This window comes from Lepus europaeus, chromosome 6 (genome assembly GCF_033115175.1).
Source record: "Lepus europaeus isolate LE1 chromosome 6, mLepTim1.pri, whole genome shotgun sequence".
Taxonomy (NCBI): domain Eukaryota; kingdom Metazoa; phylum Chordata; class Mammalia; order Lagomorpha; family Leporidae; genus Lepus; species Lepus europaeus.
In genome coordinates this window covers 95,619,745-95,646,331 of record NC_084832.1, presented here as the reverse complement: position 1 = coordinate 95,646,331, position 26,587 = coordinate 95,619,745, and the positions used below count along the sequence as shown (strand labels likewise).

At 42.2% G+C, this 26,587-nt stretch overlaps 1 protein-coding gene across 8 annotated transcripts in view; it reads left to right on the top strand.

Annotated features, from left to right (window-relative positions):
• Nucleotides 1-24,438, top strand: part of WNK1 (WNK lysine deficient protein kinase 1) — a 161,613-nt gene extending 137,175 nt beyond the window's left edge. For 7 of the 8 annotated variants that reach the window (XM_062194619.1, XM_062194613.1, XM_062194612.1 and 4 more), the window contains 10 exons: nucleotides 279-1,732; nucleotides 3,162-3,245; nucleotides 5,884-5,967; nucleotides 6,568-6,628; nucleotides 7,412-7,485; nucleotides 9,219-9,880; nucleotides 10,691-10,893; nucleotides 14,213-14,407; nucleotides 20,702-20,889; nucleotides 21,564-24,438. In XM_062194619.1, coding sequence (XP_062050603.1) covers nucleotides 279-1,732; nucleotides 3,162-3,245; nucleotides 5,884-5,967; nucleotides 6,568-6,628; nucleotides 7,412-7,485; nucleotides 9,219-9,880; nucleotides 10,691-10,893; nucleotides 14,213-14,407; nucleotides 20,702-20,889; nucleotides 21,564-21,881 — 3,323 coding nt within the window. In that variant the 3' untranslated portion in view covers nucleotides 21,882-24,438. The remainder of the gene's footprint in view (nucleotides 1-278; nucleotides 1,733-3,161; nucleotides 3,246-5,883; nucleotides 5,968-6,567; nucleotides 6,629-7,411; nucleotides 7,486-9,218; nucleotides 9,881-10,690; nucleotides 10,894-14,212; nucleotides 14,408-20,701; nucleotides 20,890-21,563) is intronic. The other variant, XM_062194614.1, reaches the window with a different exon arrangement.
• The last annotated feature ends 2,149 nt before the right edge of the window (nucleotides 24,439-26,587 follow it).

The window sequence follows — 26,587 nt, the reverse complement described above, 5'->3', positions numbered from 1 at the left end:
AGTAGATACTATGGTATGTGTTTGTTTCTGTATTTAGAACCATTGTATGTGCTTTCAGGTTTTCTTTTTTCAGAAAAGATCTTCATTCAGACTGACTGACTTCATCAAACTATTGTTGGCCTTTGCTCTTTCAGAATCTATCATTTTCTTAGGAGAGTTTCTAAACCTTGTTGATATATGTGATATTAATGGTTTTCACAAAACAGGTTATTAGGACAGTCTTTTGAATCCATCCTTCTAAAATTGGCTGATTCCTATATTTCTGTTTTTCTTTGCAGTTGCTGCCTCCACATCTCAGGGCCCTGGAATGAACTTATCTCACTCTGCTTCATCCCTTAGTCTGCAGCAGGCCTTTTCTGAACTTAGACATGCCCAAATGACTGAAGGACCCAGTACAGCACCTCCCAACTTTAGTCATACAGGACCGTCCTTTCCAGTAATATCTCCTTTCCTGAGTAGCATTCCTGGAGTCCCAACCACAGCAGCGGCCACACCTCCAGTATCAGTCCCTGCAACAAGCAGCCCCCTAAGTGACATTTCTACATCAGTTATTCAGTCAGAGGTTACAGTGCCCATTGAAAAGGGGATTGTTGGTGTTGCTACTAGCACAGGTTCAATCACTTCAAGTGGTGTTCCTATACCTACTGTGTCTGAATCACCAGTACTCTCCAGTGTTGCATCAGGCATCACAATACCTGCAATGGTTTCAATATCTACAACATCCCAGTCAGTTCAGACCCCCACTTCTGGGGGTATTGTTTCTAGTACAGGCCCTTTCCCTTCTATATCAATTCCGGTGACTTCAGCCTCTGCAGTGGGCAGTACCTCTGGGCCAGGTGCTAAGCCTCCAGCTGTGTTATCTCAGCAGGCAGCAGGCAGTTCTACTGGAATAGCCACATTAACATCACTTTCTACCACTACTCCTTTCCCAAGTGTAGGTTCACAGCCATCCCTTCAGCTCAGTAGCAGCACCTCTGCTCCTACTCTAGCTGAAACAGTGGTGGTTAGTGCACACTCACTTGATAAAACATCTCATAGCAGTACAACTGGATTGGCTTTGTCCCTCTCTGCACCATCTTCCTCTTCCTCCCCTGGAGCAGGAGTATTGAGTTCTGTTTCTCAACCTGGGGGAGTGCATCCTTTAGTCATCCCATCAGCTATAGCCTCTACTCCTGTCCTTGCCCAAGCAGCAGGACCTACATCTACACCTTTATTACCCCAAGTACCCAATATCCCACCCTTAATACAGCCTGTTGCTAATGTGCCTGCTGTGCAGCAGACACTAATTCATAGTCAGCCTCAACCAGCTTTGCTTCCCAACCAGCCACATACTCATTGCCCTGAAATAGATGCTGATGCACAACCCAAAGCTCCTGGAATTGATGACATAAAGACTCTTGAAGAAAAACTGCGGTCTCTCTTTAGTGAACACAGCTCATCTGGGGCTCAGCATGCCACTGTCTCATTGGAGACATCGCTGGTAGTAGAGACTACTGTCACACCAGGCATCCCAACCACTGCTGTTGCACCAAGCAAACTCCTGACTTCCACTACAAGTACTTGCTTACCACCAACCAGTTTACCATTAGGAACAACTGGTTTATCAATTATACCAGTGGTTTCACCTGGACAGGTTTCTACACCAGGCAGTTACGTTTCAGCCCCAGTCAGCACTGCATCGGGTGTCAAACCTGGAACTGCTCCCTCAAAGCTACCTTTAACTAAGGCTCTGGTAAGGTCCTTGTTTTACAGTAGATAGGTGTGATCACTCTTTTTCCCTCCACTTTGCAATTTAAATTCACAAATTAGACATGTAATTGTAAAGGTGCCTGGCTTATAGTAGGCACTCAGTGTTAAACAGATTGACAGTAATTTTATGAGAACATGAGATTTTTTTTTTTTCTTTTTTTTGATGTGACAGGATTTTGGGTTGAATTATGTCGCACAGTTTTCTAAGAATGCATATTATCAGGTATAAATACAGGTATTTCTTCCAAACATATACAAACTATAAGAATTTGTATCCCAAGAGCTAAATACATTTGTCAGCAAAATATACATTGTAACAGTAGTTTATAATCTTTGTATCAATTGAGAATGAAGCAAATTTTTATTTGCTTTGTTACAGATTCCATAGATGAAGTTCAGGATTTATTTTAAAAATTGGAAAGACTCTAATCCTAGTAATAAAATAATTAAAATTTGTTATCTAATTCTGTAGTGCTGGCTTTCCTCTCATTCTGCCATCTTCAGTCTCTAATCTTCTCAGACAAGGCTGTATTATGTCTACTGTATTGTATGCTTCAGCCATCTTTGTGCATTGCTCTTGATCTGAGATTCTTTGTAGGGTAGGTGAATAGATATGCTCCTTGACATACAATAGAATTACATCCCAATAAACCATCATACATTGAAAATATCCTAAAATAAAAATGCATTTAATATACCTAACCTACTTATGGTTGCTGCTTAGCAGTACAGTACACTATAGAGTATCCATTGTTCACCTTGTGGTCTCATGACTCACTGGGAGCTGCAGTTCACTTCCACTGCCCAGCTTCACAAAACAGGATCAGACTGCATATTGTTAGCTCTGGGAAAAGATCCAAATTCAAAATTTGAAATACCATTTTTACTGAATGTGTATTGGTTTTACATCATTGTGAGACCATCGTAAGAGATGATCTGTATGGAGTTCACTCAGACAAAGAAGAAATTCCTTGATAGTATTAGATTTTTCATGTCTTTTGTTATCAGACCTGCCCTTGGTTATTTCTGAGCTGGCTACTGTTTTCCCAAAAACTAGTATTTATTGTAGTATTTACTGTAGCAAATAAGTGACTCAAGAATATTTAGACTGTTCCTGTTAGGTACATATAGACTTTGTTCTCTATTTTTTCTAGGGAACAAACTTTTACAATATTTTTTATTCATTTTATAAGTATTTTGTAGTAACCTCTATAATAGTATCTGGGGTTAATAATGTCCTTTATTTAAGACTGATACCAGAATGTAACCTAGTAATAATGAACCTGCATTAACTGGACACATTTTAATTGTGCGTTTCTCTGCATTCAATCAAATTAGTTGATTTGTTCTTTAGTATGAATACTGATACTATTAGTATCTCATGGACCTGAATTTCCCCTCATTGTCTATAGGTTCTGCCAGTGGGTACTGAACTTCCAGCTGGTACTCTACCCAGCGAGCAGCTGCTACCTTTTCCAGGACCTTCACTAAGTCAGGTGCCTCAAGATTGGGCCTGTTTCTTTCTGTACTCCTACTTTTCTTTCATAAAGTTTATTTAAATTCTTCATTGCATGATCTTGGCTTATAGCTCTTTTTTGGCTTTGACTTACTAACACCTTTAAAAACTATGTAGATCATGACCCAGACTAAGAGTAAGAAGCTTCACAGTTTTTCCGTTTATATTATTACTTCAGATCATCTAGAAAACATTTGATATTAATATTTTTTCATATCCTAAGGAGGAAGAAAATGTTCATGTTGACATTTTGCTAGATAAATGTTAGCACCTTTTATCGTTCACACTTTTGTAGAATAGTGAAATAGCATCTTAAATTTGAAGTTCATTTATAAGCCATTGCGGAAACAAAATCTTACAGATAATGAAAATTAACTTTGAAAGTTCCTTCGAAAACAAAACCACCTTGATAACTAGTACATCTTTTCTTTGAGTTCAGTGCAACAACTTTGTCTTGAACGTTTATCATTTCTTTCATTGATCATCTAATGAAATAATTAGTTTTACATATAGGTGGGTGTGGGGTGATGTTTCATGAAAATATATACTGTATTTTTAATATAAATATATCTTAATATGTATATATCTTTTCATGAAAGATAGTTTATGATATGTGTATAATATATGTATACTTTATAATATAAAAACTACCTAGCTCAGTAAAAATGCTAACATTATGAGATTACTCATAGAAGAACTGAGACAGACCAACAACATGAACTTGAGATTCTCATCTCCCAGTTCTTTTCATTGAGTACAAAATTATCTGTACCCATTGGTCAGAATTATCTGTAATATTTAAATTGTTATTTCCCTTTCCCATTCCACCGCACTGTGAACACATTAGTTGAATACCCATTAGGAAAGCCATTGTAAACGTGAAAAGTTTCTCACATAAGACAAGCTAGTAAGAATTAATTTTGGGATCACTTGTAAGAAAAACATGGTTAGTTGCTAACTTGAGAATCTTAGTCTGAATTTATTCTTACTTTGATCCTGACTGATGTAAAGAACTTGCCATACTAAAGTAAAATACCACTCTATCAGCCACAAAGTTTTAAATAATATATATATATATATATATATGGGGCTTCTGCACCTGTGTGGGGGACCCAGAAAAATGTACTGGCTCCTGGCTTTGGATCTGCCCAGCTCTGGTTGTTGCAGCCATTTGGGGAGTGAACCAGTGGATAGAAGACCACTCTCCTGTCTCTCCCTCTCTCTCTCTGTCTCTGTAACCCTGCCTCTAAAATAAATAAATCTTTTAAAAAAGAACAGAAAAAAGAAGAGTGATAGAAGCCAAGATCGACATAAGATTAGATACTGTAACAAGGGTAAAAGATTTTGCCTTAGGGTTGATTGCACAAAAGCATGATTAATAGGATAGAATGCCTAGTTCTTGTCCCCATCTATAGAGTAAACATATATATTGTAAGATATGAAAAAGAAAATTCCTTAAGAATGACAGAATATATTAATGCTGTCTTTTGTTCATAAGGACAGGTTCCCAGGAGGTAAACTGGTTAATTGCCACCTGCGACACCTGCGTTCCATATCTGTGGCATCCTTTATGGGCACCAGTTCAAGTCCTGGCTGCTGTACTCCAGTCCAAGTCCCTGATAATGCACCTGGGAAAGCAGCAGAAGATGTGCCAAGTACTTGGGCCTTTACACCCACATGGAAGACCTGGAAGAGGTTCCTGGCTCCTGGCTTCCGGCCTGCCCAGCTCCAGCCATTGCAACTATTTGAGAAGTGAACCAGCGGATGGAAGCTTGTGTTCTCTCTGTCTTTCCTTCTCTATATATAACTATGCTGCCTTTCAAATAAATAAGTAAATCTTTAAAAAAAAAATAGGTTCCCGGAAAGGTGTGTAAAACTGAGAAAGAAAATAGGGAACACAGGATACAGTTAATCTACCAACAGAAATTGATGAATTTTCCCCCAGAATATATTTTCTGTTTTTCAATACTTATTTGTTCATTTATTTATTTGAAAGACAGAGTTAAAGTGAGAGGTAGTGATGGGCAGAGAGAAAGAGATCTTCCATCCACTGATTCACTCCCCAAATGGCTGTAGTGGCCAGGGCTGGACCATGCCAAAGCTAGGAACCAAGAGCTTCATATAGGACTCCCACATGGGTTCAGGGGTGCAAGCACTTGGGCCATCTTCTGCTGCTTTCCCAGATGGATTAGCAGGGAGCTGGATCAGAAGTGGGGCAATTAGGATTCCACAAGGTGCCCATAATGGATGCTAGTGTTGGTGTTGCAGATGATGACCTAACCCACTGAGCCACAATGCTGGCAGAATGTATTTTCAAAAGAAGAACAAATAAATTTTCTGTCACTTTGAGTAACATCAAACATAGAAGATATGAAAGACTTTGAAACTGTGCAAATGTAGTAAATGGATTACTCTAAGTCTTAGTAGACTGACAAACAATTTTGAGAAACTGGTAAATCATCAAAGCAGTGTACTAAATTTAGTGTATTGAGTCTTGTATTCATTGAAGACAATATGTCACGAAAGCATAAAATAATGTATTCTTATATAAATTATATGTAATGACTCTGATCTGAAAGTGTCAAAGAACTATATTTACTGCGATTATTTTTGTTCAGCCTCAGCAACCTCTAGAAGATCTTGATGCTCAGTTGAGAAGAACACTTAGTCCAGAGACTATTGCAGTGACTTCTGCGGTTGGTGTAAGTTTTGAAAAGCTTGACAAAACCTTCTCGTAACCTTTATGTAGTCATGTTAGCTTATATTTTTGGAACAGAAACTATAACCTAAACCATAATTAATTTTTTAAAACTTTTTCAGAGCCCTACTTGTTACAACCAATAGACATGAAACAGATTAATGAAAGATTAATACTGATCCAGTAGTATAACTATGGAAAATATTTTATTTAAAACACTTTTTGTCTCTTAACCTCTGGTGATACTGTATCAGCTGAATCCTGTGCACTTTGCATTTATGCTTTGAGAAAGCTAAACTTTGTAAGATAATGTTTTTATTAGAGCTACATTTTAATGAATATTCTTAAGTATCATATGAGAAAAAATTAAGAAAGTAACAAAAGAAGGATTAAGATTCGAAATTGCTTTTTAAAAGCTGGCTTTCTTTACATAAGGCTTATTTTCAGATATAAACAAGACAAAATTCCCTCAGATGTAAGTATCTCTTCATGTATACTGTATTTCTGCCATTTTACAAAGACCAGAGGAAAGGCAACAGGACAAAAGTTTAAGAACAACTGAAGTTAAAGTTGTTACAGTTGTTTGTGTGTATGTGTTTTGCAGCCTGTATCCGTGGTGACTCCAGCAGCAGTTACAGAAGCAGGAACACAGCCTCAGAAGGATGGTGAGAGACATCCTCCTTTTATATTACTATCCACAGTCCTGCCCTGGTTTTTAGAGATTTACTCTTCAAAGGTGAATTCTTGAGAAATTGATGTATATGAGACTACTATGAGGAGAAGTTTCTGTATTTCATGACTGAAGAGCATTGATACTGATGTCTAAAGCATGGAATAAGCAGATTAATGAGTCTTTTAAGTTATTGGAAGACAGGGTGTTGTACATAGGGTCGTGATGGTTTCTTGGCATAAGACCCTTTCTAACTAGCTAGGTGAGATACTTGCTATAAGATATTAAGAAATTCAAGCTTATTTATAAAAGTCAGTTTACTGATAACACCTTGGCTTTTGTGACACTGGATACATAGAATTAGAGATAAGTTTCAATAGCTTAGACATATTTCTATAAAGTATAAATGTAAGATTTCAATTAATCGGTTTAAACATTATTTTCAAGACAAGTAGATTCTGAATTGGCTTTCTCATTTTTAAAAGAAATTATTTGCAAATTGATAGTATGGACTAGGAAGTCTAGAAATGGATAAAATTTAAGAGAAGTGTAGATTATAAAACCTTAAGTTATATACCTTAAATATTTATAATAAAAATGAATCAATTAATTACATAAATGTGGAATAAAATGGAGAATGTGAAAAAGTTGTGCATCCTTTGAAATCAGTAAGAAAATGATGAAGGGACATGTATTGGGTCTGTGTTTCTGACCAAAGGAAAAAGAAGCTAACTAAAAAGATGTTAATTTGTTTTTCTCTTTGGTGTATTTGTTTCAGTTTCTCAGGGCACTGAAGGCCCTGTGCTAGCCACTAGTTCAGGAGCTGGTGTGTTCAAGATGGGGCGATTTCAGGTAAGATAATTATTGTCTTTGCCTTGATTCCCTCTTCTGGGAGAGTTGTAATATATATCAAAATGAGGGCCGGCGCTGTGGCTCAACAGGCTAATCCTCCGCCTAGCGGCACCGGCACACCAGGTTCTAGTCCCGGTCAGGGCGCCGGATCCTGTCCCGGTTGCCCCTCTTCCAGGCCGGCTCTCTGCTGTGGCCCGGGAGTGCAGTGGAGGTGGGCCCTGCACCCCATGGGAGAACAGGAGAAGCACCTGGCTCCTGGCTTCAGATCACCGTGGTGTGCGGCAAAGGAAGACCTTTCTCTCTGTCTCTCTCTCTCTCTCACTGTCCACTCTGCCTGTCAAAAAAAAAAAAAAAAAAAAAAACAGTACAGAATATATATCAAAATGGTGACCCATTTGGGACATAATTGACAATCCAATGATTTTGTTGTGTAACTCTATCGTTCTCCCTCATACAAGTACTACTAGTTAAAGAAAACACAGAATACTGAGCACAGTAGAGAAACAGTGGGCACACCATCTACCCACCCACTCCCAAGATTACTTTTTTTTTTTTTAAAGATTTTATTTATTTATTTATTTATTTATTTGAGAGGTAGAGTTACTGGCAGAGAGAGGGAGGGACAGAGAAAGGTCTTCCATCCACTGGATCATTCCTCAAATGGCCACAACGGTTGGAAGCCAGGATCCCAGGAGCTTCTTCCAGGTCTCCCATGTGGGTTTGTGGCCCAAGCACTTGGGCCATCCTCCACTGCTTTCTCAGGCCATAGTAGAGAGCTGGGTCAGAAGAGGAGCATCTGGGCCACAAACCCACACTTATATGGGATGCTGGCACTACAGGTAGAGGCTTAGCACACTATACCACAGGTCCCCTGCCTACCCCTCCCCTCTCTACCCATCCCCACCATGCTCCAAGATTACTTTTTAGGATATATTTCCCTTCAGTCCTTGTTCTCTATGCAAATGTGTATCTAAAATGGACTACTGCTTCTGCTCCTTCTAATAATACTGTTAGCTTTTTTCCCAGCTTGGTGGTTAGTTTACCTAATCATTTTTCTAATTTTTTTTCAGCATAATAAGCAGAAAAACAGTAAATATCCTTGTCTATAAAAAGTTTTTCCATGTTTAGGATAAATTTTCTTAGGAAGAATTCCTTAAGTGAATATGCAGAGTTACTATCTAATGAGACTGTGTCACTTTATTTTCCCAACTGAGCCAACAAAGTAAGCATTTTCTAGCTTCTTTGTGCATAATATTAAACAATCTTTGCAAATCTATTTTTTTAAATCCCCCATATATACAGGACAGGATGGGATATTGTTCTTATTTGTAAACTGAGATTGTCAGAGTTAGCCACTTGTATTTGTAATTCATAGATCTAGATCCCCTCTTTAGCTTCATATAGTAATCTTAACTAGCTACTCAAGATTCTATGATCAGTTATTTTTTATTTTGATTAGTATCTGAATCTGAATCCTGTGTATGATATGAGGTATGAGAGAAAATCATGTACTTATTAAGCTTAGCCAGCCATTCCAAATCTGTATCATTACAGATATGTTGTTCTTTGTCATTGTATTCAGTTTACCTTCACAAAGATGGGGGTGCTTTGTAAGAGACGCTTAGCCTATTTATTGATTGGGGAATAAAATAATTCTGTTTTTTAACGATCCATGCCACAAATTGAATATTGGGGACTTCAGTTTTTAATCTCACTTTTTCTTTTTCCATCAGGTTTCAGTTGCAATGGAAGATACCCAGAAAGAGGGTAAAAGTAAGTCAGAAGATACAAAGTCTGTTCATTTTGAATCCAGTACTTCAGAGTCCTCGGTGCTATCAAGTAGTAGTCCAGAAAGTACCATGGTGAAGCCAGAGCCTAATGGAATGACCATCCCTGGCATCTCTTCAGAGGTGCCAGATAGCACCCACCAAACTCTTGCCTCAGAGGTAAAGTCAGAAACTGGGCAGCCTACTAAGGTTGGACGTTTTCAGGTGACAACTACAGCAAACAAAGTGGGTCGTTTCTCCGTGTCAAGAACCGAGGACAAGATGATCGAGGCAAAGAAAGAGGGACCAGTGACATCTCCTCCTCTTATGGATCCCGAACAAGCGATTCTTCCTGCTGTGATACCAAAGAAAGAAAAGCCTGAACTTTTTGAGCCTTCACATCTGAATGGACCATCTTCTGACCTTGAGGCTGCCTTTTTAAGTAGGGACGTGGATGACGGTTCAGGTAGTCCACACTCCCCCCACCAGCTGAGTTCAAAGAGCCTTCCTATTCAGAATCTGAGTCAAAGCCTTAGTAATTCATTCAACTCCTCTTACATGAGTAGTGACAACGAGTCAGATATTGAAGATGAAGACTTAAAGTTAGAGTTGCGACGACTACGAGAAAAGTATGTATTATTTTTATTAATAGTACTTCTTTTCACTATTAGCTACTCTCAGCTGTTTATTAGTCCACCAAAGGAATTCAATGATGGCACTGTTGCATATAAATATGTTGCAGGTTTTGTTAATTATATATGGCAGATTGTATCAGAGTAGCAAATTCAGTCATCCTGTAAATGGACTCTTCAGAAGATCTCCCTGTACTGTAACGTGTTCTTTGTTATTGGCTAAGAGCTTGTTGGAATGGCGTGGTTAGGGAGTGGAAGCCAGCAAGATGAGCTGACAGAGGAGAGTCTGGTGGTAGGACACGTGGGGGAGAGCTTTCTAAATAAGTAAAGACTTGAGGGCCGGTGCCGCAGCTCACTAGGCTAATCCTCCGCCTTGCGGCGCCGGCACACCGGGTTCTAGTCCCGGTCGGGGCACCGGATTCTGTCCTGATTGCCCCTCTTCCAGGCCAGCTCTCTGCTGTGGCCAGGGAGTGCAGTGGAGGATGGCCCAAGTTCTTGGACCCTGCACCCCATGGGAGACCAGGATAAGCACCTGGCTCCTGCCATCGGATCAGCGCAGTGCGCTGGCCACAGCACGCCTACCGCGGCGGCCATTGGAGGGTGAACCAACGGCAAAAGGAAGACCTTTCTCTCTGTCTCTCTCTCACTGTCCACTCTGCCTGTCAAAAATTAAAAAAAAAAAAAAAAGTAAAGACTTGAAAAAAAAATTTAAATAAGTAAAGACTTGAATACAATTTAATAAGCTGTTAATTCTAGTTTGAGCAAAGATGGTTATAATATTTTGAATTGTTTTATTATTTTTTCTAGACATCTTAAAGAGATTCAAGACTTGCAGAGTCGTCAGAAACATGAAATTGAATCCTTGTATACCAAACTGGGCAAGGTCCCCCCTGCTGTCATTATTCCCCCAGCTGCTCCCCTTTCAGGGAGAAGAAGGCGACCCACAAAAAGCAAGGGCAGCAAGTCTAGTCGCAGCAGTTCCTTGGGGAATAAAAGCCCCCAGCTTTCAGGTAAAAAGCCCTCAGCCACCGTTTGTTTCTGTCTTCAAACTGTGCGTGTAACCTATTGAACACTTGGTATTTTTGTTTGATTTCAAAGATATTTGTCTTTCCTAATATTCTTGCTTCCTTCTCTATCCCTATATTTATTGTACCTCTTTTTGAATCTATGGAATTAGATTGGGTGAGTGCAATGGCTTATTCCATTGTAATCCATGTTTCTATCTACTGAAAAGAGCCTTCTTAATTTTTTTTTAAGATTTATTTATTTATTATTTGAAAAGCAGGGTTACAGATAGGCAGAGAGAGAAAGGCCGTCTTCCATTTGCTGGTTCACTCCCCAAATGGCTGCAGTGGCCGGAGCTGAGCTGATCCAAAGCCAGGAACCAGGATTTTCTTATGGGTCTCCCACACGGGTGCAGGGATCCAAGCACCTGGGCCATCTTCTACTGCTTTCCCAGGCCATAGCAGAGAGCTAGTTCAGAAATGGAGTAGCTGGGACTCGAATCGGTGCCCATGTTGGGTGCCGGCAGCTTTACCCACTAAACCACAGGCCAACCCCTGGGAGTCTTTATAGTTGTTCTTAATCCCATATGAGCACCAGTTCAAGTCCTAGTAGTTGTACTTCTGATCCAGCTCCCTGCTAATGTACCTGGGAAGGCGGTGTAAGATGGCACAAGTACTGGAGCCCCTGCAACCACATGGAAGACAAGGAAGGAGTTCAAGATTCCTGGATTCAGCCTGGCCCAGCCCTGGACAATGCAGCCATGTGGGAGTGAACCAACAGATGGATGACCAGTCTCTCTTTCTCTCTCTGTCTTTTTGTCTCTGCCTCTCTCTCTGTAACTTTGCTTTTCAAATAAATAAAATTAAGTCTTTAAAGAAAAAAAAGATAAACACTTAGCTTTGCCTGTTAGCTCATATAACTCAAATGTAACCAAACTTGGACAATATGACTTACTCTCAAGTAAATTTCAGGTATATCTTCCTTTTAATGAGTTGGTCATCATCATAGCTGGACTGAATGGATCTGTTTCAGCGATATCTTCCTTGAGTAGCTTTTTGGTTTGTTGTGGTTTTTGTTTGTTTGTTTGTTTGTTTTTGTTTTTTTTTTATGATTGTTACTGCTTTTAATTTGAGAATAAGTTTTTCACTTCCCATCCACTGTTCACTCCCCAGGTGCCTGAGAGCCAGGAATCCAACCCACATCGCCCACATGGGTAGCAGGTAGTTGAGCTATCAGCTCCTCTGCCTCCCAGGGTCCACATTAGCTAGAAGCTGGAAGCTGGAGTGGAGCCAGACCCTGAACCCAGGCACTACCATAGGGATGCTGGTGTCCTAACTGACATCTCAGTCACTATGCCAAATGCCCCCTGCTCCTGTTTAAGCTTATTATTTTGTGTATCTGTATTGTGATTAAGAACTTGCTAGTGGGGGCCAGTATTGTGGTGTAATGGGTAAAACTACTGCCTATGACGCTGGAATCCCATATGGGTGCTGGTTTGAGTCCCAGCTGCTCCAGATCTGATCCAGCTCCCTGCTAGTATACCTGGGAAAGCAGCAGAGGATGGCCTGAGTACATGGGCTCCTGTACCCACATGAGAGACCCAGAAGAAGCTCCTGGCTCCTGCTTCAGACCAGCCATTGCAGCCAATTGGGGAGTGAACCAGCGAATTGAAGATCTCTCCCTCTCTCTCAGTAACTCTGCCTTTCAAACAAATAAATAAATCTTTAAAAAAAGAAAAAAAGAACTTGCTAGTGGTTATAATCAGATAGTTAAACCGTAATCTCTTGTAATGGACTAGAGTTTGTTTCTGTTAATTGGAATAGTTGTTAATCCTTTATTAAAATTGTGTAGTGTTAACAGATAATTAGTTGTAAAGACCAACATACATTTTTATTTCATATTTGCTCTCCAGATCTAGTTTAAATGTGTTGGAGAGCAGTTGCAAACTTCTTAGCAGCTCTCTATTCTTTTTATTTATTTATTTGACAGGTAGAATTATAGACAGTGAGAGAGAGAGAGAGGTCTTCCTTCCGTTGGTTCACTCCCCAAATGGCCGCTACGGCCAGCACTGCGCTGATCCGAAGCCAGGAGCCAGGTGCCTCTTCCTGGTCTCCCATGTGGGGTGCAGGGGCCCAAGCACTTAGGCCATCCTCCTCCGCCCTCCCAGGCCATAGCAGAAAGCTAGACTGGAAGAGGAGCAACTGGGACTAGAACCCGGAGCCCATATGGGATGCCGGCGCCACAGGCAGAGGATTAACCAAGTGAGCCACGGTGCCGGCCCCAGCTCTCCATTCTTGAAAGCTTTCATAAGTGCCCAAACCTTTCTCTAACATATGAGGACTAATTCATGAAATGCATTAGTAAAGTGTGATTATAAGGAAATTCAACTGATTTAGATTCTGATCCCAATTTTGACATACTTCTTGAGTGGACTTCTAGTCAATTAGTAACTGGGAAAAAAATCAAATTAGTCAGTTTTTAGGACACTTGATCTAGCAATTGCAGCCACTGCCAATAATTTTTAATATTCGTTACTCTAAAGTTACCTACTGCATCATTTTGACACTTTTTTTTTTTTTTTTTTTTCAACTTATTTGAGAGACTGAGCTCCTATCCACCGGTCTACTTCCCAAATACCCAGGGGCTGAGACTGGGAACCAGGTATCAAACCCAGGCACTGCACTGTGGGATGCGAATTTCCTAATGACCAGGCCAAACGTGTTCCATTGGCTTCTCTTTTGTATCCAATCTGATGCATATTTACCAAAAAAGTCTAAGCAGAGACTGTTGAAAAATTTATTTTTATCATCAACATTTTTCTAAAAGGGAAAACGAATGAATGATTGTGGAATTACAAAATGTCTTCCCTGTATCCACTACATATTTTAGTCATTTTACTCAGCTCAAGCTTAGGAACTTTCTAGGTTATCTAAAGCTAAAACTTCTAGGGAGAGGCAGAGAGAGAGAGAGAGAGGTCTTCATCCGATGATTCACTTCCAAATTGGCTGCAACAGCCGGAGCTGCGCCAATCCAGAGCCAGGAGCCAGGAGCCTCCTCCAGGTCTCCCACGTGGGTGCAGGGGCCCAAGGACCTGGGCCGTCTTCTACTGCTTTCCCAGGCCACAGCAGAGAGCTGGATCGGAAGTGGAGCAGCCGGGTCTGGAACCTGCACCCATATGGGATGCCAGCACCTCAGGCCAGGGTGTTAACCCTTTGACCTAGCAATCACTCAGTGGGACAAACTGAAAGAAATAAGAATGGTGTCTGTTGAGTACACTGGCAAAGCTGTACATATTTCTCATGCTACTTTACTGCTTTTTGGCAGGTAACCTGTCTGGTCAGAGTGCAGCTTCAGTGTTGCACCCCCAGCAAACCCTCCACCCTCCTGGCAACATCTCAGAGACCGGGCAGAACCAGCTGTTACAGCCTCTTAAGCCATCTCCCTCCAGTGACAACCTCTATTCAGCTTTCACCAGTGATGGTGCCATTTCAGTACCAAGCCTTTCTGCTCCAGGTCAAGGTAAGAAATGAAAGCAGCCATCATCCATAAACACGAAAATGGAGATACTGCTATACCTAGGATAAAAGCCTGATGAATAATAAGTGGGTTAGGTGACCAGGTGACCAGAACATAGCCTGTGTGTTGAGCTAAAAAGAGGAATTGAGTGATGATTGGAATCAGTGGGCCCATAGCTACTACCAGTGAAATAGCGCTTTTTCAAGAGATAATGATGAAAACATCTTTCTACAGCCTGTATGCGTAACTCACTTGGGATTTAGAACTTAAGTTTAATACTAGACTGAGATGTCCTGGGCCAAATCCTAGAGAGTTTTAACAATTTCTGAAGTTAATTCATTTTCTTAACTAGTGTAGAGTGTTTTGACTTCTAAGCATGGAAATATCATAATAAAATAAATAGGCCTATAATTAAATTTTTTGTCCATAGTCTAATTTCCATTTATAGTTTTGTTTGTTAATTATTGATCAAAGCACTTCTGCAGGAGAAAGAGCGTCAAGTTAATGTTAAACAAGAATTGAAAGGAGTTGGGTATCTGGGTGGAAAACAATGAAAAAAATAGAGATAACTAACTTAGGTACCTTTGCCACAATTTCATAAAAATTAAATGATCTCTTCACAAGGTACTCAGTAAGCAACACAAAGCAGGTAGCGTTATTGCCACCGAGAAGAGCTTCAGCCTTTTGCAGATAGAGGGAATTGAGACCTAATATTTCCTGTCTTATGTATCTGACTTCCCTCAGAAGCTTGTTCTTCTGTGTGCCATCTTAGTGCATTTCACCACTCCAGCCTCAAGTTTCTAACATCTTGTAGTTGTGTTCTGTCTCTTCTCCTCTCTCTGTTCTCCCCTGTTTTTCCCCCTCTCACAGGCTGTGCGAAGTTTAACTGTGCATCTGAACAGGTGACATTCAAACCTGGTGGCAGGAGGACCCGATTTCTGAGTACGCCCTGCTTGGCTCTTTGTGTGTAACACCTTTACTCCTTCCTTGTCCTTGCTTTTCTGCTGCTTGACTCGGATGTCTCACGCAGTCCCTTCTCATTTGTCTCTGTATATCATCTACTCAGTGCCTTGGCTGACCTAGTGTTACCCTCAGAAGTTTGGGTCCCACCGTTAATTATGGTAAAAGATGGACAAGTAATAATAGGTTTCCATAAATTTCAAACGAATTTTCTAGTAGAATTACTTCTTCAGAGATCCATGGCCGAGGGTAGGTAGATAAGGTGAAAACTGTCATGTCCCACAGTCATGTTCAACACGGCCTCCCTGCCTTGGCAGAAAGCATCTTGACCATTGATGCACCGAGATCCCAGCAGCAGGTAAACGTCTGCCATTTCTTCCCCATCCTATTCAGAGCAGGTGGAAACCACTTTTCTTAATTACATTTCAGCATCTACCAGTTGAAAAGATGGCAAAATCTCTTCATTGGATTCTTCCAGAACCACTGCCCTCATAACTCCATAAAAATCAGTCACTCAGAAAGGGTTGTGATGGTGGTTATCCTGATAAGACACGCACTCTAGTAAATGTCAAAGCCCAGCATTTGCAAGCAAAAACTATCTTTAACCTGATTCTCGATTTCTTAGCTTTCTGTTTAAAAATAAAGCACAATAGCAAGTCATTCTGTCTTTCTCATATGTGAGAAGAAAATGATGCCTATCTACTATGGCTGATGAACAAATCAAATAGGCTCATATACAGAAAAACAGGTAATAGTTAAGACACACTGATGATTTCCCTCTGATTTAGCCAGTGCCTACTGGGCACACAGTAGGCAGTCAGTAAATGTATATTGAAATAAAATTCTAAAAAAACCAAAGCTCAAATGAAAAACCTGTTAGAGTTTGGATGACTATCTATTAAGGTCTCAAACTTCTGGTGTGGTTATTGAAGTGCTTTTTAAATGCATGTGCTAAGGCCATCAATGTTTCTGAATGTAGTTCAGAGATCCTTGGGCCTCTTCATGGTGGGAAGAATTTACTCTCCCCTTTTGTAGTAACCAGATGTAAAGGAAAGAACAACAAACCTTAGCTTTATGCATTCCATTTTAAAATTTCCATTTACTTATCTGAAATGCAGAAACAGAAAGAAGTCTCCTATATACTGGTTCACTCCCCCAAATGCTTACAATAGCCAGGAATGAGCCTAGGCCAAAGCCAGGAGCCAGGAACTCAATCCTGGTCTCCCTTGTGGGTGGCAGGAACCCAGCTACTTGAGCTATCACCTGCCTCCTAGTACATGTGTTAGCAGGAAGCTGGAATCAAGAATGGACCCAGGCATTCCATTTATCAGATGTGGGCATCTGAAGTGGCATCTTGACCTCTACACCAAACATCTGCCACTACATGTTACATTCAACTTCCCTTTCTTTCACTCACACATTTGTAATTCCCTGGTTCCTCTATTCTTTTTCACCTGAGTTAAAAGTGGATTGGCTCTACCTGAGACAGTCTTGTACCACTTTCTCCCACATGTTACAAGTCCAAGGCTAAAGAACATGGTAGAAGGGATTACCCAGTTTGGTAGTTTTTCAAGACTGTGTGATTTATTTTTTGAGCACTAAGATCAATAATTTTTCTGATTAAACTTCCCTGGGCTATGCATATTAGCATCTTGACATCTGAATAAGCATTTAATTTGTCCAGCTAAAAAGATGAAAAACATTAATAGACCACTGTGTGACATGTCCGGCTGATGTACAGCCTGAGATGTCTGAGAGGAAAGGAAGAGAACTGAGGCTTCCTTTTGTGAAGTGTAATAGGAAAAATATCACTTTAATTCTGCAGATTCTCATCACCCTGGTAAAGGTAGGTGGTGTTACCCCTGTTGTCAAATGAAAGTGAGTTAGAATTACTAAATGTTATCAGTTTCCTTTGGGTCTAAATGAGAGGCCCTGCATCTATGGAAGTCATGTCAGAATCTATTATGTAAGCCTGGTGAACAAATCTCCAGAGGCCAGTTTAAAGACAGGGGAAGAAAACAGACTGGGGGTGGAGGGGTTGGCTTACTGGTTTTGGATGCCTTATTCTATGCTCTCAGTCGGTAATGATTTGGAAGCACGGCTTGGCTTTACTGCTCTATTTATGTTTAGAAATTGCTTGTTTTCCACATACTGGTAAAAGATTTTTCTGGAAGGGAAGGGGTTAGTATATTTGTCTAGAATGTGGAAGTATAATAGCCAATTTAAATTAACTTAAAACCGTACTAATTTGAGTGCTTTTTAACAACCCAGCAGGAGAAACAGAAAGTGGGACAGGATCCTCAGAAACACTGCTTGGATGTTTGCAATTCAAACAGTGAGAACTGAGAGACTGGAGCCTTAATTCCAGGCATTATGCTCTTTTAGATGCAAACAAGGGGCGTGGAAACTCAATGTGTGTGAGCCAGAAAACACAGCCATTCAACAGACCACATAGAACTGTTAACTTTTGTCAGGGCTGCCAGGTCCTACCCATCTGTCTCCCCTCCTGTTCTCTCTTGCTGGGCCTGTGTGTGCTATTAATTTAAAGATTGTACACTGATGTTTCTTTAACGCACTGCTCTCTCTTTGTGCTTCAGGGAAGATGGTGAAAAAAGTCTGTCCCTGCAACCAGCTCTGTAGTAATTATCCTTTCTTCCTGTTACTTGTGTCCTTGATTGCAAAGCCTGTTATCCATGAGATCTTTGAACTTTGATGCTTCATGACTCTTGAGTGCTGACCTCTATCTCTGCACCCTTTTCTGATACAGTCTTTAACATGCTTAATTGCTAACTACTGGCTATTCTTTCAGATTGAGAAAGCACCTCATAGTCAGTGCTCTCAGTGATGACCCCATGTGAGCCTAGCTGGTGACAGTCATGGATTGGTAATACCCATGGATAGGAACAGGGAGATTAGGAATGCCTGGCTCCTGTAGGAAAAACAGTCCTTTAATCAGCAAATACGTGCCTGCTGGAAAATTAGCAGTGATCAAAGCATGCAGTGGTCCATGGCCTCAAATAAATTTACATTGAAGTGGGAGATATGGGCTGGGTTGATGAGAAGAGAAATGCTACTTTTATACAGTTTGGCTTCTTACATGGTGCCCTCTCATTAGGTTACAGATAATTCAGCAACCCAGCAGGCCACCTATATGGTTCTAGAAAGGGTAATAAGAAAACTCTAGAGATAGAACATTACATGATAAGTTGTAGTTCATAATGGGTATTGTTGCTGTCTGGTGGTGTAGGAGAAATATATTATGGCAGGAAGAAATCAAAAAATTATTTAGGGGCAGTAAAGTATATATTGCTACCCAGGGCTTCTCAGAACTAAGCAAAGTAGTAAAGGCAAATAGCACCCTCTCTAGAAGGCGTCTCTGTTAGCGTTCACAGTCAAGTCTGCTTTTCCCAGTGGTTGATTTCTGGTCAGAAAGGGAGGTGTGTTCCCTTCTTTAATGGGAAATCAGAATAAGAACGCTGCCTATATGATGACTGTCCCTCATGGGATAAACCCCACTTCTAGACTTCAGTGCTAGGTAATATAAGGTAAAGTGAAACTTGGTTCTAAAGGGGCCTCACACCATGGAGCAGACTGATGTCAAGACTAGAGGTGTGATCCGCATGAGTGCTTTGTGACCGAGTGGTGCTCACCTTTCTTGAGCTTCTTGTACTTGGCTTCTGACAGCTCTGCTCGCTTGTGGTGATTTCGGTTTTGTTATCTTGTCATCTCACTCACCAAGCTCACTAAACAGTAGTCATCAACGGGATGATGCCCTCATGCATGTGATGTGCTTGCTTTCTGGATTTCAGCACAGTGCCTGCCTGCCCCATTGCCTGTGGTTCCCGCTTCACCACTGGCTCCCATTTGCTATTTGAAGAAGGCTGTTTCCTGTGCTTTTATACTTCTCCACCTGGGCTTCTAGTACTGTAGGGGATTTCTTCTTCCCTTTACACTGTCTGCACAGTAACAATCCCCTCGTGGCTCCAGTCCAAGCAAGCCGACACTCACGCTACAGGAGTTCATGTCTTGCCATGGTGGTAAGAAGCATGTCCCCTTCCTCACACTACAGCGTCACTCCGGGATTAGCTGTTCCTCTAGCACAGACAGCTTGTGTGTGCCATTCCCTGGGCGGTGAGATACAAACTTGACTGGAGATCGACAATGGATGGTAAAGGGCTCGGAAGTGACACAGGGCTGGTGCAGATGCGCTGCTGTGCTCTGGTGCTGCTTGGACCTGGAAGCAGGAAAGCGCATGTACTTACCACAATCCCTGGCATCACTTGGATATTCTAAGGCCTAGTGGCTCACGGCTTACTTCAGTAGTTTTTATTTATTCTGCAGCAAATGTGTGAGATCTGGTAAGAAAGTGGGGGGTGGTGAAAATGCGAAACGAGACCGTGACTCTTCTTTCCCTCTTCCCTAAAACTTGCCTCTTCGAATAATCTCCAGTGTGCCCTCCAGCAGAGCCGAAATCAGGCAGGACACAGACCTCTTCTTCCTCCCTCATCAAGCCATAGAAATAGAATTCCTTCATTGTACCCTCAAAGCTTCCTCCTCCCTTTTACTCCCCTGCCTCTACTGGATTTCCCTGTTGCTTCCAATGGGGGTGCTTGCTGTTCTTGGAGGAGTGGGGAGAGGGACTGAGAACCCTGGAACTACTTGACACTGAGATCTTCAGGAAAACCATGTCTTCCTGGAGTGGAGAGACTCAGGCCCACCATACAGTCACTTTCTCATGAGGAGTCTTGGTTTTCTACTCAAGAGAAACGGAGAGAGGTTAAAGGCTTCACTCTTCCCATGTTTGTATTTACAAACTGAGGTTTGTGGGTCCAGATGAAACAGATTTTCAAGAGAGCATGCTATTATTAAAGAACGGCCAAAGAATGTGGTAGCTTCGACATGCTCTAGGAACCCCATCTTCTCCTTGGCCAAGCACCTATCTGCATTCCTCCTGCTCCTTTAACTCTCCCAGGTGCACAAAATATCCTTCTTCTGCCTGCTCTCCACACACGTTCACAGCAGCCAGCCCTGTTGCCTCTATCACACAGCTCCCTCATCGCTGATGCTCAAAGTAGAGTACTGGCAGAAACAGTCCCTGCCCCCATGCCTGCCATCGTCCTGAGTTGTCAGCCTTATCTGCAGCTATGGTAGAGAAACTGATTTAATTTTACAAAAAAAAAAAAAAACAGCATCTTCCTTTCATGCATGGCTTGCCATCTACCCTCTCCCCATTCTATGGCTTGCCATCCATCCATCATCCTGTGAAGTATACCCTCTTCCTGAAATTATAACCCAGGCTTCCTCTAATGCCTGTATCTTTCTTTCTTGTAACTCTAGGGACCAGCAGCACAAACACCGTTGCAGGGCCAGTGAACAGCCAGGCTGCGCAGGCTCAGCCTCCTGCCGCGACATCCAGCAGGAAGGGCACGTTCACCGACGACCTGCACAAGCTGGTGGACAACTGGGCCCGAGATGCCATGAATCTTTCAGGCAGGAGAGGAAGCAAAGGGCACATGAACTACGAGGTAAATCTTCCCTTTTTACTACCTGATCAGAGAATCCAGAGGTACACACCTGAATGAGAGAAGATAGAACTGCAGCATCACCTGTTCTAGTGGCTCATGATTTTTTTTTTTTTTTTAAGATTTTTCTTAATATTTATTGAAAGGCTAAAAGGCAGAGAGATACAGAGTACAGTAGAGAGATCTTCCATCTACTCCCTAAATGGCCACAACAGCAAAGTCTGGACCAGTTCAAAGCCAAGAGCCAGGAACTCCATCCTGGGCAGCAGAGACCCAAGTACTTGAGTCTTCTGGTGCTTTTCCAGGCATATTAACAGGAAGCTGGGTTTGTGGCAAAGTAGCCAGGACTCAAACCAGCACTCCTGTATGAGACACTTGCATCACAAACAGCAGTTTGACCTGCTGTGCCACGATGCCAGTCCTGTTGGCTGCCGATTGGTCAGCTTAGTTTTTTCTCACCTTTTCCTTCAATATCCTGTGTGCATACAGTATATGCATGACCCTCTCCTCTTTAGAATCATTATTTTCACCCCTATTTGGCAATTATAGAATCAGCAAATATAATGGAAGGCTTTGTTTTACTCTGTAAAATTAAGACAGTCTCAGTTTTAGTCTTATTTTATACCCATTGGTGTTATTCGCCCACCAGACTTTACATATAGTTGTTTTGTTTTCAGGGCCCTGGAATGGCAAGGAAGTTCTCTGCACCTGGGCAGTTGTGCATCTCCATGACCTCGAACCTGGGCGGCTCTGCCCCCCTCTCTGCAGCATCAGCTACCTCTCTAGGTCACTTTACCAAGTCCATGTGCCCCCCACAGCAGTACGGTTTTCCAGCTGCCCCATTTGGCACTCAGTGGAGTGGGACAGGTGGCCCAGCACCACAGCCACTTGGCCAGTTCCAGCCTGTCGGAACTGCCTCCTTGCAGAACTTCAACATCAGCAATTTGCAGAAATCCATCAGCAATCCCCCGGGCTCCAACCTGCGGACCACTTAGTCACACCCAGAGACACCCACCATAGATCTGGGCAGGAGATGGAATGGTGGGGTGGTTGGGGAAGGGGAAGGAGCTAATATATTAACGACTAGTGCTGCATTTAACTGACTCCTGTCAGAAGGGAGTATTTGTAACACCGCGTTGAGCCCTCAGAATGGACCTGTCCCTCCCCTTCTACTTCTTGATTACAGTGGAACAGAAGGAAAAAGCAGCTTTCTTGTGAAGGGTAGCTTCAGATCTGCCTTGCTATCTGTCTGTACCCAGCGGTGAGGGCAGGGGCTGTGAAAGAGAATGTTATTGATCAGGAAGCTACTAGAGCTCAATGTAAAACCAAACCCCATCTGTATTCTCAGGTTGGGTGGAGCTCTCAACTTTGGTACATGCCCAAAATCCCTTACTTCCTCAAAAATCCAAACCACAAGACAGAAAAAAAAAAAAAAAATGGGCTCTCTCCCACCCTGCCCTCTACTTTTATTTTTTCCTCTAAAACCCAGTAAAAAAGACCAGGGGACTGGGGCTGCAACCCTTTCTTATGATAGGTCATTAGTGCTTTAAGCAAAAAATATTAGCAGCTTTGACTGCAGCATTAGCAATTAGGAAAGAAAAAATTAAGTTCCCTGCGGACATGTAACTTTGCCATCAGTTTTGATGTGGAAACACTGTGATATATAAATGTTGTTGGACAACAGTAGTTTTAAGAGTAAAATATGAAAGATTTAAAAAGTTCCCAAAAAAAGCTAGCTCTGTCCTTTACTTATTGAGACACTTTAACTTTTTCCTTTGTATTCCCGTTGTATTAGATAAATAAATGTGAATGTAAAATTGTATAAATTACTGTACTTGAATACTTCTGTTCTCCCAGTATTGCTTGCTGGACATTTTAGTGCCTTGGACTTCTATTGCTTCTGCCATTAGCATCAACTTACCAGACCCCGGATCAGCAAGGGCACGTGGAAGGAAACCTTAGGTCCATGTGACCCCAGAAACGTATATGCCAAAGGGAAATTGAAGCGTATTTTTTTTTTTAAGTCATCAACAGTTTTGTCTCGAGCAGGTGGAAGATGAGTAGGTGAGAAGTTAAGTCGACGTCAGTGGTTCCGAGCAGTCTGTTTCAGGAATAGTGAGGAGGGGTCCTACAACAAAATTAGGCAATTTCAGAGATTCTATGAGTGTGAGCAGAAAGACAGAAAGACTGAAGAATGGGTGAACAGACTTGTTTAGAAGACGTGTGATGCCTGGCAGTGACTGTCATAACCCTTATTTATTTAAGCTGGGCTTGAACAGATGAGACCAAGAAGATACTAAACAAAGAGAAGGGTATAGGTGATAGTTTCAAGTTGGGAAATGTGATTGTGAAAAGCCACAGATGGTAAAAGTTGCTCTAAGAAAAACCATTTGGCTTGCTTTCCTCTTGGTGCACATGTACCATGCAATTCTCTGCTTGGGGTACGATATTTTGTGGAAAGTAGATCCACATCTGAATTAATGAGCGTTACAGGAAGAATGCTTACTCCTACCCTTTCTTCTGGAAGGTCCAAAATGGTTGCAGGATCACAATTTAATGTGCCACCACTATTTATGGAATCCCATCTAACATTCTCACGTTTTCATACAAATATTCCTCTTAAATGTAACTGCAACCAGCCAGTATTATTTAATGCTATGCCTAATTGTAATGGGCACTTGTATTATTTTCAGTTTTCCAGAAGTACTGTGCTAATTGGCTATGTTGGGGAATCTCTGCTATCTCTGAGGACAGAGAAAGAGCGAGCACCCCACTTGGAGGTGCTTCTGCTCCTGACTTGGTTGAGAACTTGACCTGTTGCCAGCCTTCTGCCCTCCTCAGTGGCACATCCCAGGCACCACCAGGCTGGGAGGAGCCTGGCCGCTTCCCAAATGCTGTTCCTTCCTTTTCTTTTTCAAGTTGGCCCAGACCCTTGACATGTAAATGACAACGGAAGGTTTAAAGAAGGTACAAACGAGCATAAGGACGGCGGTTTCAAGCCCTGCTTCAAAACTATTGATCTGCCCTCTGCTTAGAATTCTTGTGGGGAGGGTTAGAGTAGGTAGCACAAAGGTACCAGGTAGATGAGCAGCAGGTCCCAAACGTGAGACAGCCAGGTGCAGCACGGTGGTGTTCTGTTACTTTGGTTTAAACATTCTGAGATCTTCTCACACACAAACAGTAAGAACTGGTTTTATTTACTATTGATTTTTCCCCCTCCTGTGGATGTAGTAACTGAAGCCTAGAGGAATTAACTAGTGCTACTGAACTGTTTAAATTATTTTTGTGTTAATAGTACACTTTGAGTATCTTTTTCCACATTAAAAAAACTTTCTGAATTATAAATGTTTTCCTTACATTATTTAACAATGTACACTATTTTTTAAAAACTGAATTCAAACCTTGGGGGTTTCTCAGCAGCCGTTAACTGTACATTTTGCACTAACTCTGGGTGTTGCGCTTCTTGTAAGATTGCGCTTCGTGCTTCAGTTTGTTACCTTTGTAGACTTATTTAATGAAACCATTCAAATAAACCAAACTTGCTTTTGTTGAGCTGTGGGGTTTCATTTCCAGCAAACACCTTTTTAATCTCATTGGCTGTATTTCGAATTGTGTGCAGAGTCCCTAATTCCCAAGAACTGTTTTTAGCATAAATTTTGCCCTGTCCTACAGAAAAAGGTGATTTTTCTTTTCGGAGAACAATGCTAAGCATACCAAAATCAAAAAATGAACATGTGATCAAACCCACCTGACAGGTAAAGTCAGAATGGCTGAAAGGAAGGGAAATCTGGAGAACCTACTGCCTCTTCGTCCTCTAGAGGCCTGGGACTAGCTGCCTGTTGGCCCAGGATCTTTTTTTTTTTTTTTTTTTAAAGATTTATTTACTTGAAAGGCAGAGACAGAGAAGGAGGAGAGCTTCTTCTGGATCTCTCATGTGGGTGCAGGGGTCCAAGCACTTGGGCCATTCTGCTGCCTTCCCAGACACATTAGTAGGGAGCTGGATTGAAAGCAGAGCAGCCAGGACTTGAAGCAGCACCCGTATAGGATGCTGGCGTCACAGGCAGCGGCCCCTGGCCCAGGCTTACAGAGCCCCTCGCCTCACATTCACAGCTTTCCACTCGGGGCATCTGTGATCCAACAAAGAAGAAGCCACTGCCTAAGATTTCCTCTTATCCAAAGTGCAAGGGTAGTGATGCTGGATGTCCAGATATGCCAAAGAGAAGCCATGGAGCACTTTTTACTGAAAGTATAAAGGTAAAAATTCTCATTAAGGAAAGGGAAAAAAAGTATGCCAGCCTTGCTAAAAATCTAAAGAATTTTTTTAGAGATTATTTATTTATTTATTTGAAAGGCAGAGTGCTTCGATATGCTAGTTCACTCCCCAGATGACCCCATTAGCTGGGGCTGGACCAGGCCAAAGACAGGAACCAGGAACTTCATCTGGGTCTCCCACATGGCTGGCAGGAGCCTAAGTTGGACCATCTTCTGCTGCCTTCCCAGGCACATTAGCAGGAAACTAGATCAGAAACTGGGCAGCCAGGACTGAAACCAGCACTCTAGTGTAGGATGCTGGCTTCCCCAGGTGGTAGCTTAACCTACTGTGCCAGAACTAATCTTCTGTAAGACTGTGAAGAAGGAAAGATGTCTTTTTTTTTTTTTTTTTTTTTTAATTTTTTGACAGAGTTAGCGAGAGAGACAGACAAAGGTCTTTCTTCTGTTGGTTCACTCCCCTAATGACCGCCACAGCCGGCGCTGCACTGATCCGAAGCCAGGAGCCAGGTACTTCCTCCTGGTCTCCCATGCGGGTGCAGGGCCCAAGCACTTGGACCATCCTCCACTGCCTTCCCGGGGCCACAGCAGAGAGCTGGACTAGAAGAAGAGCAACCAGGACTAGAACCCAGGGTGCCAGCACTGCAGGCGGAGGATTAGCCAAGTGAGCTGCAGCACCAGCCAGAAAATGTCCTTTCTATCACACCTCAAGCTGCAAAAGTTATAGCTAAAATGCTCAGTAAAGGGGGACGAGGCATCCACTGATAGGGTTTGGCACTGAGATTTCAGGTATCCACTGGGTGTCTTGGAACGTATCCCTCAGGGATGTGGGAGACCACCGTAGCACAGGGACACGGCCACCTGCATTGATACAAAGTAAGGCAGCAGCACCTGCCTTGCTCTGAGGAAAAGGGAAAGAAAGGCAGGACCTTCCTTGCTACAATTTCAATTTTTTTTTTTTTTTTTTAATTTTTGACAGGCAGAGTGGATAGAGAGAGAGAAAGGTCTTCCTTTGCCGTTGGTTCACCCTCCAATGGCAGCTGCGGCCGGCGCACCGCGTGATCCGAAGCCAGGAGCCAGGTGCTTCTCCTGGTCTCCCATGGGGTGCAGGGCCCAAGCACTTGGGCCATCCTCCACTGCACTCCCGGGCCACAGCAGAGATCTGGCCTGGAAGAGGGGCAACCGGGACAGGATCCGGCGCCCCGACTGGGACTAGAACCTGGTGTGCCAGTGCCGCTAGGCGGAGGATTAGCCTGTTGAGCCACGGCGCCGGCCTCACAATTTCAATTTCATCAAGGCCTTTAAAGCTGGCACTCAAGTGTGGCCTACACTGCTTGGAGGCAACCAGCCATGGGCGAGTCCTAAAATGTCTGTCTTTATTAACAGTTGCATAGGAATAAATACTGAAAAGCCTCAAGGGCCAAAGGCAAGG